A 13,289-nucleotide genomic window follows, 5' to 3' on the forward strand; every position below is an offset into this window, starting at 1 on the left:
CTAGGGACGCCGGGCAGCAATGCGGCCCCGAGCGCCTCCCCGGCCCCCTGACGCGAGCGGAGGACGTGGGATCTGCCGCGGAGTCGGGATACCGGACTCACTCCCGCGGCCGCGCACTTGTCAGTTTCCTTTTGGCCACGCCCCGGCGGAGTAGGTCCAGCTCCCCGGTGTTTAACTAAGTCTTGACACCAACGCAAAATCCACGCCTAATTAAATTAATTAGGGATTCTTGTCAATCTAGGATTAATGGCCAAGTGCGCAGGCGGCGGAGGCTATCTGAAAACCCTGACGGTCTGGGACCTGCCTCCTCTTCCCGCCCCCTCTCGGCCCCCTTCGCTGCCCTCCCACTCCAGACCCAGCCTGCTTTGACTGTGGCTTAATCAACCTCCATCTCTCTCCCTCTTTCTTTCTTTCTTTCCCTTTCTTTCTTTCTTTCTTTTTCTCTTTCTCTCCCTCTCCCTCCCACCCTCTCTCTCTCTCTCTCTCTCTCTCTCTCTCTCTCTTTCTCTCTCTCCCTCCCTCCCTCGACCCCCTCCCCTCTCCTCTCTCCTTCTCGCTCTCTGCCCTAACCTCTACTTCTCCACCCCCGCCCCCAGGTAGCGTTGCGGGTGCTTCCCGAGAAGGGGCTCCCTCCGAGTTACGAAGGGAGGTAATTTACTCAGAACAAGGGGCGGCCTTGGCGAAGTATAAATAGTGAGACTTCAAGCGCAGCGTTGCTATCAGATCTGAACTCCCGGCAGGAAGAATTGTCAAAGATCTTAACAGTGGACAAGCGCGCTCCGGCGGGGAAGCATCCGTTCATATTTCCCTCGGCCGGCCCCCGCCCCTTTCCTCTTCCTCCTCCTCCCCCTCACCCCCAATCTTCCTCCTCCTCCTCTTCTTACTTCTTTTTCTCCTTCTACTTCTCTTTCTTCTTCCTTCTCTTCTTTTTCTTCTTTCTTCCTCCTCCTCCCTCTCCACCCCCACCCCCTGCCCCATTGATGTGTTATTATTGGGGGGGCTGGAGCAGTAAAAAAAGAAGAAGGAAAAAAAGAGCGGGGCTCGGCTGTGAGAGGTTGAGCGCGGGGCTGACGGGCATCGGCGGCGATGGAAGAACTTACGGCGTTCGTCTCCAAGTCTTTTGACCAGAAAGTGAAGGAGAAGAAAGAAGCGATCACCTACCGGGAGGTGCTTGAGAGCGGGCCGCTGCGCGGGGCCAAGGATCCGGCCGGCGGCGGGGAGCCGGGCCGCGACGACCGCAGCAGCCCAGCAGTCCGGGCGGCCGGCGGAGGCGGCGGCGCAGGAGGAGGCGGAGGCGGAGGAGGCGGAGGAGGTGCAGGAGGAGGAGCGGGCGGAGGAGCTGGAGGAGGGCGCTCTCCCGTCCGGGAGCTGGACATGGGCGCCGCCGAGAGGAGCAGGGAGCCGGGCAGCCCGAGGCTCACCGAGGGTAACGGCCCGACCCCCGGCCGCGGTTCCCCTTCCCGCCTTCCCGACTCCTTTTAGGCGGGAGAGGACCCCGAGGCCCCGCGGGGTGGGTGGCGGGGCGCGGAGAGGGCCCCTGGATCCCAGTTTGGGAGCTGGAGTGGTGATGGAGGGGTGGGAGTCCGGTGGTGTGCGCGGTCCTGGGTGGGGTCCCAGTGTCTGTGGAGAGGGGGTTTGTGGGTTTGTGCGCGCCCTTCAGACGCTCCCGCTATTCCCATTCCACCGAAAAGCATCTTTCACCGGCGAGAGGATGGGGCCTCAGCCCAGACGGCCCGCGGGCGGCTGGGGAAGTTCGCTGGCCCGAGGGCGGGCGGGGATACTGGCGGCTGCTGGGCCAGGCGGCGGGATTAACGATTAGCATCTAGCGCGGAGTTTGCGGGAAACCCCTTTTCTAGGCCTGAGAAAGAGACAGAGAAAATGCCACCCTCGGGTCGCTTCTGGGTTTCAGGCCGCCTCTAAGAACAACTAGAACTCCGCGGAAGACCCTGGATCCCTAGATCTTAAGGGCCAAACTCCTCATTCTCTTTGAGCTGTAAAGGTAGAACGAGGCCAAAGCAGGCAAAGGTCTAGCGTACGTTGTTTATTTTGGGAGATGTGTTAGGCTTCTCGGTATTTTTTTTGGGGGGGATTGTTTTTTAGTATTTACACAATTCCTTCACTGCTTCACATCATTCAGTACTCTGGTTTTGTGCAGGGCGGCGGAGGGAGGTGGGTGTCGGAATCCTTTGGTGCCAGCAAAGCGTTAGGAAATGGCTTTATCTAAATGGTGGAGCGTACTGTACCAATTCAAAGGAGTTCAACAATAAAATTAATTTGGCACTTGGTCCCCGCAGTAACTGGTGTGCTGCCATATTTTTCCAATTAAGGAAATATGTGACATGCGTAGAATCACATATTTAAGCAAGCAATTAAGTTGTTTATAACACGGTCTGTTCCTGTTTAGGCCAATAAGTGGAAATTTGGGGGCAAAATAAAGGTTAGACTAAGTCTATGGACCAACTGGAAATGTGGACATCTTTCTCTTTGAAGTCCCAAAAGTTTGAGAGGTATCCATTGTGGATGACACAAAATAGAGCCTTCTCACCGCTTTGGCAGAATCTGAAGTGTGTGTTTTTGTATTTAAATTTCATTGCACTATTAGTGGAAAATATTTTCTTACTAACTTGGCTACGAATGTTTGGTATAATGTTATCCACTTCCTTCCCGGAGGAAGGACACATGTCCACGAACTCTGAGAAATAGAAATTCTGGCATCACTTGAACTCACCATAGTAAGAATGGCAGGCTGAGCTGAGGTCTAGAGGCTATTCTTCCCTGATACCTGGTACCAGATCCCTCCGAATTTGGAAAGTGTTGGTATACCAGTCTGGGGGCTCAGTGCAACCTCCTGAAGCCGCAGCTCTTGGCCCTGGGTACACCAGCGAGTGAGGCCCTGGAGTTAGGGTCTGAACCCAGGGTACACTAAGTCCTAAGATTGTTAATTTCCAAGCTCAGGGCAAGTATTAAATCCTCTGCAGGCCAGCTCTTCCAGAAATGATTTTTAACACCCGTGCTGATCAGGAACTGCCTGGGAAAAACTGCAAACAGCCTCGACTACCCAAACTCAGCTTTGACACTTTAAAAACCCAAATCTCCGACTCAGGCGCAAAGAATGAAGGTTCCAGAGGGCAGCTTATGTTAATACAGCTCCCCATATCACTGTCTCTTGGCATATATATATATATATATATATATATATATATATATATATATATCTCCATTCATCCCTCGGGTGTCTCTGTATGCTCACATTTGCAGAGCTTCTGTTTTTTAAAAGAGAGGAGAGGAAGGACAGGAAAGCAGCAACGGATGTGTGCAAACCCAGAGCAGAAAAAATGCATATTTTATTAAACATCCGAGCTGGTGGATGCATGAAAAGGCTTTGAGCAACCAATAGAAACCGAGGATCGGGAATGTTTCGTTGAACCTGTTGATCTCTGTGGGTTTAAGCGTTTAGGGTCCAGTCGGCTTTTTCAATGGGGAGAGACAAGGAGAGGACAGAGGCAGCGGTCAGTTTCTTGGGCCACCGGAGGCTGGTTTTTTGCCTCTCACCCTCTGGCCCAGCGTGGGCTGAGAACCCTCCCGGCTGCCAACATGGCGTGGATGCCTGTGCTCAGCGACCCGGTCCGACAGGGGGACAGGGACTGCCTGGCGGCCCCTGGGCTACCCGCGAGGTTTGGCCAGCTCCCTGAGTCAGCACCCAACGCCTGGGGATACGACTCCTAGGAACGCGAAGCACAAAGGTCTTATTCTCCTGCTGCGACCCTTTGCCTCAAATGTTATCAAATTAGACCAGCAAGTTTGAGAGAGACAGAGAGCCATCAGCGAACAGAGCTGGCCTGAGAATGGCCCAGTACTCTCTGAATAGCGCAGAGTGTGGCCTCACCGCGCCCTTCTCCCTTCTCGGACAGCATACAGTGACGGGCGGGGCTCAGCGCTTTTGATTTCTATGCGTGCGTGGGAGAGAGTGAGTGGGCGAGCGGGTGAGTGAATTGGATTTGGTGTTCACAGGGGAGGGCAGGAAACCGTGGGGTGGATAGTGAGGTGAGCTGAGGCCACAGTTGCATAGGGGATAGGTGGGTGAATGCCCATTTTGCCCTTAGGCAGCCACCCAGAGTTGATCTTTGCTTGTCTCCAGGATCCTCTTCTTCCTGACCTAGTGAGGGACTGGACAGGAACTTGGGGAGGGAGCAGGATCCTCCAACCTTCTTGAGACAAATCTGGTTAAAGGGACTTGTGTTGTTTTTATCTGTGTGTGTGATCGTGTGCACTCGTGGACGTACGGGTGACCTCTTTATGGTGCCACCCCCAGTGTCCCCAGAGCTGAAGGATCGCAAAGAGGATGCGAAAGGGATGGAGGACGAAGGCCAGACCAAAATCAAGCAGAGGCGAAGTCGAACCAATTTCACCCTGGAACAACTCAATGAGCTGGAGAGGCTTTTTGATGAGACTCACTACCCGGACGCCTTCATGCGTGAAGAACTGAGCCAACGACTGGGGCTGTCAGAGGCCCGAGTGCAGGTACCTGGCTGTGAGGAGGTCCAGGGTCCAAGGAGGGAGGAGGGGTCCACCTGAGGTGGGGTTGGAGAGGTTGGAGAGGCAGCTCTTGGGACACACACAGAGGGTGCAGGTTCAAGGGTCTGGAGTGAGGTGAGAAAGGAAAGGATGCCTTTAGTAGAGGTCTTATTTTCCAAAGTAGGTCTTAGTCTTAAACTGACCCCCTCCCTTTTTTCCCCATCCCAACATATGTTCCCAGCAGAAGAAAGCTGTGCTGGGCTTGCTCCCAGAGTTTCTATAAACCACACCCCCCTCGCCTCACGATGCCTTTAATGTGGTTTAATCCTAATGGGCCTACTTTTATAAGCCTTAAAAAAAAATCCCACAGAAAACGTTTTATCTTCTGGATGCCTTAAAAGTTACAACGAATATTTTGTTCGCTGGAGTTGGGTTTCCTTGAGGGTCTGCTTCAGGGTCTAGGTTTGCCAAGCGGATATGCCAATTAGGTTTATAGATGTACAGACTATAAAGAAAATTAGCAACTGTTAAATGCAGAAATTTACAGTCTGCCATTAGCAGTCGATCTCAAACTGTGTGACACAGCGGAGAAATAAGTGCATTTTGGTCATTCTTTGTTCACTCATTTAACCAAGGCAATGAACCCGAACCTACAGAAACTTGATTTTAAAACAACCCACAGATTAATGTTGGTATTTTCAATGTTCCCGACCCCCAGCAAGTACCACACCCAATGAAGTTGGGATAGGAAGAGTGTTTTTTTTATTGTTTGTTTTTTTATTGGTCGCACTGGTGAATGTAATGGCAAAAGTAGGCTTTGGCATTGGTTAAGGTGAAAAATTATATGCATACATGCATACTTATTCTAGGTTTATAGAGAACAAATTCAAATGTTTCAGATTGTATTTCCTCTCAAATAATAAAATAGGAGAAAATGATGGTCATTATTTGTTTGAACACATGGAGCAGTTTTAGGCCTGAACATCTGCAGCTGTTACAAAGTATCACTGTAACAGATACTCCCTAGGTCTCTGGGCGCAGAGACCACCATCTGCAGCGAACTATGCAATTCTTATGGGGCTTCCCCGCATCTTGTAATAGGATCAGGACAAAAACAGAGCAGTGGAGTTGAAGGGGAAAAGTAATAATAGGCTGCCTTGGTCATCACAGCATCAACAAGCGGAGCCTTCCTTTTTAAGCCTCTCCTGCTTTGCTTTGTGTATTGAGATCTCTAGAGGCTCAGCAACCCCTTAAAGATGTGATGATAATTATTACAGTTATGAGCATTAGTATCTCAGTTCCAACTCTAGTAGGGAAAAAAAGAGGCAAGAAGCCTCAGGCCATGTGAGTTACACAAAGGATGCCACCCTGGCATGAAATCTACCCTTCTATTACACTAAATGGCAGGGGAATTTTTGAAGATTTACATTGACCGTGACACTTCCTTTTAAAAACAAGACAAAGCTCAGAAGCAATATTTTCCTTTCATGGTTTTTAAACATTAATTTGTCTACCAGTCAATATGCTGTATTAGTAAAAAAAAAACAAGCTGCACTTGAATTTTTAAAAACCTGTCATATTACCTCTAAAAGTTGGCAAGTTTATTTAAGAAAGTAGTATCTGGGAGAAAATAGTATCCAGGAGTTACGTGTTTCATACCCCACCCCATTCCCCTTTCATAGAATATTCTTATTTTTTATCATAAGAAGTGAATTTTATTGCTGGTCTTTATTTTTTCACACTTAAAAAGATTTTGAGCTATTTTCTGGTTGCTTCTCTGCTACCCTAACTGCAAGAATAGGCTATTTCTATAGAAGCAAATTAGATTATCATGATAATAGCACAATTATTCTGCTACTGTGTTACACTCTATTGCACAGAGGAACAGAGAAATCCTAAACTTCTTTGTAGTGAGGCTTTTATGACACTAATTACCGCTTCCCTCACTTTTATCCCCCTCCCCCAGCCCCCAGGAAAAAAAGAGTCACTATTTGCTTTGGTGTTTGGTTTTTCTTGAAGATGAAGCTAATTAATATAACAGGCTATTAATGAGCACATTCGTCTCAGGTCTTACTGGGCAAACATCTAAACTCATTATCACTTTGGTATCAGGTATCAGCGAGGGTTTTAGGCCTTGGGAACCCTGTAATGTGGAAAGATGACACCGGAACTAATAGCACTGTATCAAGAAACCATTTATCTCGCAAAAGTCTATGAAATCTATTTTTGTCATTCATTTACATTTTTAACATTGGACATTGCGATTGTTCTATGAATTCAAAGGTTGCTTGCCACAGCTCATTCATGCCTAAAACACTACCCTTTTTTCATCACACTCTTGTAATTTTTTTAAAATTTTGAGTCATAACATCTAAGTTTTATATTTTCCCTCCAATTTTTAGGTTTGGTTCCAAAATCGAAGAGCTAAATGTAGAAAACAAGAAAATCAACTCCATAAAGGTATGCTTCTCAGACAAAGAACATTTGGCATTTTAAGTAAAAAGAGAATGAGGAATATTGTTATTATAAATGCAGAAAAAAATCTTCTCAAAGACAACCATGGTCCTTACTTAAAAATTTGCTCCAAAGGCAGTTAATGAGAGTCCTAAAGTTTGGGAGTAAATTACATTTATTTTAATTATGGCAGTAGTTTAGGAATTTAACAGTTCATTTCCTAAGGAATCAGTTCTATCTTGGTACCATTTGGAACCCTGGAAAACAATGCCAAAAATACTAATCTCACGTCATTTGTGTTTTGTTTCCATTTTTATAGGGGTCCTTATAGGGGCAGCCAGCCAGTTTGAAGCTTGTAGAGTTGCACCCTATGTCAACGTAGGTGCTTTAAGGATGCCATTTCAGCAGGCAAGTACAGCCCAGTCTCAGCTTGTTCTTAACTGTAAAAAGACCTGGAGATTTGCTTGAACTGTTGAACATTCCCTCTGTCTAAGCCCCAGTGTTGGTGTCCATATAGTTGGAGAATCAATTTTGAGATGATATAGTGGACCTGCTCCCCTTTAAAAACCTATCGAGTGTCAGAGGCCCATATGTCTAGTCCTTTCTGTCCTCATGGGAAACCCACAGAGGCCTGAGGGCAGTAACCAGTCCTTTAAAAATGCACTAAAGATTGAGCTTGGGGAGAGGAAGGCAAAAGCCTTTTGATTAAGATTTTGTCAGATCCAATTCAGAGGTTAGTCCTAAAGTGTTTCTAAGGCAATTCTCTAAATATTTTTCTAAGTATTTTCTACCTCTTAGTTTCATTAACTGTGTCTGACAGGAGAAAAAGAAATAAATAAAAGTACTCCCAACTCAGACTTGATTTTTTACAGCTGTCTGCAAACAAAGCTTCATGTCTAGTTGAGAAGGAAGCCTTGCCTTGGTCTTCCCAGGGATGCCCTGCCTCTGCAATGCCTTTCTTAGCCAGAAAGAAACCTTTAAGACTACATTTAAAAGGACAGCCTGCAGCAATGATTTAATCCTGGGAAATCCCAGTGCTCTGAACTCCCTGCTCTCCAAGCCTAAGGGCACAATCCCTTCCCAACCAGCATCTGACCTACCTCATCCTCAGCCAGGACCCCTGCATGGTGGGACTGTGAAGTCATGAATTAGCTTTCAGTTACCAGTGCCTGGACTGAGGAGACACACATGGGTGTGCCAATGTATTGAGGGTTAGTGTTAGGGGGATCTTAGCTTTCTTGGCACCACAGGACTCCGGTATCTTGACGCTAGGTTTTTGAAGCCTGAAAGAATGATTGGAGAAAGAGAGGGGGAGGGGAATCTTAAAAGGAGACCCTTACTTCCCAGAAGGTGATCTGCAGGTATGCATCATCAGCAACCCCTGGAAGATTGGTAGAAATTCAGAATCTCAGGCCCCAACCTAGACCTTTTGGATTGGAATCTGCATTTAAACAAGATCCCCAGAGAATTCTCATAGCAGTACAGGTTAGAGGTACTAACAATTGTGTTTATTTTGATGAAGTTGCAGTAACTCCCCCAAGTGACATGCAGAGTTTTGTGGTTTGCTCTTTGGCACTTCAGGGCTTTAGCAGTGAGGTAAGATGTCTATGACAGCGTTAAGAAGGACGGTGAGGTAACAGGGCCTCTCCCCATTTTGCCAATACACCAGTATTATTGGGAAGGGTGATGTTTTAGCACAGTATCAATATCGCCCTCTGATGGGCCCAGCCCCGGAAGGAGCAGCCACATTCCTGCAGTTGCTGTCCCCTGGGTCCAGAGAGATAAGCCGCGCTGTGAGTTGAGGAGACTCAGGGGCTCCGGAGTATCCCTGTAGTGTCCCAGATTCAGTAAGAGATTGAGGTCAGCCAAATGCCCCTCTTCCCGTCCCCGCCCCCCCGCCCCAGCCTTCCCCTGAGCCAAGCTGGACTCCGTTAATGCTTTGTTTCTATTCTGTTGTCACCCTAGGATAGTCATTGCAACGTGACGCCCTTGTCCTTTCAGGTTCAGGCGCAGCTGCAGCTGGACAGCGCCGTAGCGCACGCGCACCACCACCTGCACCCGCACCTGGCCGCGCACGCGCCCTACATGATGTTCCCGGCGCCGCCCTTCGGACTGCCGCTGGCCACGCTGGCCGCGGACTCGGCCTCCGCTGCCTCGGTCGTGGCTGCCGCTGCCGCAGCCAAGACCACCAGCAAGAACTCCAGCATTGCGGATCTCAGACTGAAAGCCAAAAAGCACGCGGCCGCCCTGGGTCTGTGACACCAGCGCCCACGTGGCGCCTCCAGCGCGCGTGCAGAATGCGCGACCTCTGCGCCCCAGTGCTTCTCCGTCACCCCCTTCACAACTCGGAGCCCAGCCTCTTTCCGCTTGGCTGATCGCCCCTCGCCCGCTTCAGCATCTCGGACTCCACTGGAACGCGGAGGGCAGGACTCTGCGCAGGACCTACGATGTCACAAGGCACACCGACTTGGTGGCTCCTGACCATTCACCTACTGAAGGGCCTAGGATTCGGCTTTGTAGGGCCGGTTTGGGGAAGGTCCGGAGAGAGATTGGACAAGGGAGTACCGGAAAGGCGGAGTGTGGCTAGAGGCAAAGCCGCAACGATGGACTCTTGCGCAGAAATAAAAATTCTGTTAATAAATAACGAGGGGAAAAAAGCAGAAAAGACAAACAGAAAAAGAAAGGGAACTTATTTCTTACTGCTATTTGAAAGAGGCTGAAATCGGAGAGAGAATCAAGGAACAAAAAAAATTAAAGTATTTTATACATTTAAAAATATGGAAAAATAACTTGGATGCATTTCGAGAGAAGAGGGGTTGGGGAATTACCAACTTAAAGTGTATGTCCCCCTCCCCCAAAATGGTCTAAGAAAACAAAACAGAAGGAAGAGGTATACTTATTTAAAGAGTTAAGATTTAAAAAAAGAAGTGCGGAGCTGGGAAATTCACAGGTTTTGAAACTGACCTTTTTCTGCGAAGTTCACTTTAATACGAGAAATTTGATAAGAGAGGCGGGCCTCCTTTTACGTTGAATCAGATGCTTTGAGTTTAAAACCACCACGAATGGAAGAGCAAGAAGAGGGAAGAGAGTATAAAAACAAGGAGAAAAAAATGATATTAATACAAAAATGGTACCACAGACAGTGATTTCTCTGAGAAATTATTATGGCAGAACTGTCCAGGCTGCTGGCAGTAACTTCCAGTTTGCATGTTACTTGTATTCCATTGATGGTGTCTCCCCCCTTCCCTGCTTTACGCACATGTACTTACTTCATTTTCATCTTCAGTATGAAAACCAATACCCAAAGCGTCTAAAAATTTATGTATATCTATCTACATATATATTTTTGCCCCGTCTTTGACCCTGGGGGACAAAAGAAAAAAGTCGGAAGGGAAAAACTTTACACTTCGATTGTCCCAAGAAAACGGAGACGGGCAGAAAATGTGGGGAAAGGTAAAATAAAGCAAGAAGACTAAATGAAATAACGAAGGTACAGCGCCTCACAAGGTGCTTGAGACGTAGCAGTCACTCAGTAATAGTCCCCTCCCCTCCTCCTTTTCTTGTACACCCTCTTGCTGGTTACCTGAAGTCCTGTTTTAGGACCGTCCTTTATTTCCCCCTCTCTATCCTGTCACACTCACCTTAAAGAACACCCAGCTAGTTACAGGCACTAGGTTTGTGTAAAATATGTTGATACACACGAACAAAGTTTATTTTGGCTATAATGTGTGAACTAATGGTTGACTTTCAACATTTGCATTTTATCTCACAAAGGTGTATATTAAAGTAATTTTTGTTTGCTTCAATTCATGTAGCTGTTTAAAATGGGGTACTCTGGACTAAGCAATCTGTATCCCAATTCTCTAGAAAGCCTCCTTAGTTTTTTTTTCCTTCTGATTTACAAGAAAGAGGAAAAGCTCTTTTAACTGAACTTGGTTATGCGGTTGAGCTTTGAAACTATTTGTTCTCCATGAAAACAAATTATTTATATTTGCCATATTTTTTCTAGTGTATTAAGTTATTTTAAACAAAAGATGCTGTTATTTCATGACGTGTTGTGGTACAAAATGTTTCGATTTCACCTCTGTTAAACCTTTTAAATAAGTGCCAAGTTATTAATTGAAGACACTTTGCGATCAATTGAATGAAAATAGTATTGTTTCATTTGATGGGGTTCGCGTCATCTTTGTTCCTGTTACTATTAAACTATCCGGGACAGTCTTTCCTTCTTCCTTTTTGATGACTGTGTATCTGTCGATTATACCAATTTGGAAAAGCGTTTGCTTTTGCTCCTACACACCGCAGTTAAGGGGCCATGAGAATAGTGCCTCCGTGGCTTCCTGTAGCGCCGAACGGAACTCCCCTCTCCCCCATTTTATCCATCCAGCGTAGAAAACGGATTGATTTTCACACCAAATCAATAAAGGAACAGATAGTATGTAAAATAGGATAGAATAATCCCCTTCCCCAAGATGAACTCTCCGTCTTCATTTTGCTGCACGTTGACCCTTGAAGTTTATTTAGTGGACACTTTGGGTCGGTAGCGAGGCGGGATCACGCGGCGCGGAATTCACCCGGGTGAACTGTGGCGCAATAGACAGTCTCCAGGCCGCCGGCCTCCCCCGGAGTCGGGCAGGAGGCGACGCAGTAGCAGTGGAGCAAGAGCCGCGGAGTGGGGCCGAGGCGCTGGGAAGGACGGATCCCCGACCTCCTACTACAGTTTAGCTCTTGGACCGAAGCGGCTGCTTCATTTGGTTAAATTTAGGAAATGGTAGCAGCCAAGGCCGGGACCGTGATCAGGAAAAGTCGGGTTTAAGCTATTCTCAGAACACCGAGGAGCGCTTCCCTCCGTTCTCCTCCTGGCCTGCTCCCCCAGGAGAAACCCTTCTAGTTCAGCCGAAGGCGCGGCCGCTTTGGGGGATAAGTCTGGGACGACTCGGCCCAGGCCAGGCTCGGAACCGGAACCCCCCTTCCCGCGTGGGCCCTTGGAATGGCAGACACCCTCCGCGAAGATTGGGGGTGTCCCGAGTGTCCCCTGGGGCCCTCTCTGGGCTGCAGGACGCGTAGAGGAGGCCCCAACAACCCCTGACAGAACCCCGCGTCCTCAGGCCGCGCTCCCGCAGCCCCCACCCGGCCCTCCCCCGGATTAAGGTCACCCTTAAGGTGGTTCCTTGGCGGTAGATGTGGGTGATAATTTACGTTTTTGCTTTCAAAGACCATTGACCGGGCCTCGGTACGTATCCAGGCCTTGCGGGTCTCCAAACAGACGAACGTCTGTAGTTTTCAGAATAAACATCTGCCTGGGGGCGGGGTGCGCTTTGAAGCGGCCGCGCCGGTCCGCCAGCCCCCGCACGGTGGCCGCCGGCAAGCTCCCACCCGTACCCGGGCCAGGGTCCGAACCCGCGGGCTCCGGCTCCGACGCTAGGCCAGCTCCCGAGGCGGGATCGCACTTTGCCGCGGCACTCGGAGGGAGGTCGGAGGTCACGGGAGAGCTTGGGGCTGGGAGTCGAGGGTTCTGTTCCGACCCGGCCTTGGGCGCGGTGGACACTGAGCCCAGCCTGTGCTGCAGCCGAGCCCCAGGGAAGCCTAAGGTCACCGGAGCCAGTGCGTCCGGGCCCTAAGAAGGGGGTGCGGCAGCGCGGCCTGGGCCAGCCTGGCACGTTCCGGGCGGCGGGAGACCCTGAGGTTCCCGCCCCAGCGGGAGCGCGGACGGCGAAGGAACCCGCGGGCGCCAGCCGTGGCGGGCGAGAAAGGCCAAAGTTTCTTGGCCCGATCCATCCACAGAACTTGAGCACGGCGTGGCCTGCGGGACCCGAGCGTCAGGGGCGCTCGTGGCGGCTTCGCCTCCTTCCGCGGCAGCTCTGCGGAGGCTCGGGGGGGTGGGTGGGGGGGAGGTGGAGGCTGCCTTTCCTGGCCTGGCCGGGCCTGGCCGGGCCCCTCGGGTTCAGTCTCCCACACGCGAGCGGGCAGGCTGCGTTTCCTGGGGTGTCACGGCCCCGAACTCTCCGACAGGCGCCTGGGTATNAGGGGCGCTCGTGGCGGCTTCGCCTCCTTCCGCGGCAGCTCTGCGGAGGCTCGGGGGGGTGGGTGGGGGGGAGGTGGAGGCTGCCTTTCCTGGCCTGGCCGGGCCTGGCCGGGCCCCTCGGGTTCAGTCTCCCACACGCGAGCGGGCAGTTCCTGGGGTGTCACGGCCCCGAACTCTCCGACAGGCGCCTGGGTATTCCAAACCCCGAGTTTCCAGAGCCATCTGAGAAGGGGTCCGAGGAAGTCATAACTTGAAATTTAAATAAGGCCCAACATGCTTGTCGTTTGGGTCGAAA

The 13,289-nt window shown here is 49.8% G+C and overlaps 2 protein-coding genes across 3 annotated transcripts in view; one reads left to right on the forward strand and one right to left on the reverse strand.

The window, feature by feature from the left end:
* The window catches only part of RSRC1 (arginine and serine rich coiled-coil 1), a 322,201-nt gene extending 320,949 nt beyond the window's left edge, over positions 1-1,252 (reverse strand). For both annotated transcript variants that reach the window (XM_037046661.1, XM_037046660.1), the window contains exon 1: positions 1,162-1,252. The gene's annotated coding sequence lies outside the window, so the exon portion shown is untranslated. The remainder of the gene's footprint in view (positions 1-1,161) is intronic.
* SHOX2 (SHOX homeobox 2) lies at positions 1,000-11,190 on the forward strand. Its single transcript, XM_037046663.1, has 5 exons — positions 1,000-1,426; positions 4,313-4,521; positions 6,918-6,975; positions 7,289-7,377; positions 8,935-11,190. Exons 1-5 carry the CDS (start codon positions 1,087-1,089, stop codon positions 9,226-9,228), a joined length of 990 nt encoding a protein of 329 aa, XP_036902558.1. The 5' UTR covers positions 1,000-1,086; the 3' UTR covers positions 9,229-11,190.
* The last annotated feature ends 2,099 nt before the right edge of the window (positions 11,191-13,289 follow it).

The sequence above is a fragment of the Sturnira hondurensis genome, unplaced genomic scaffold (genome assembly GCF_014824575.4).
Source record: "Sturnira hondurensis isolate 20B ecotype Veracruz unplaced genomic scaffold, ASM1482457v3 Scaffold0005279, whole genome shotgun sequence".
Lineage (NCBI taxonomy): Eukaryota > Metazoa > Chordata > Mammalia > Chiroptera > Phyllostomidae > Sturnira > Sturnira hondurensis.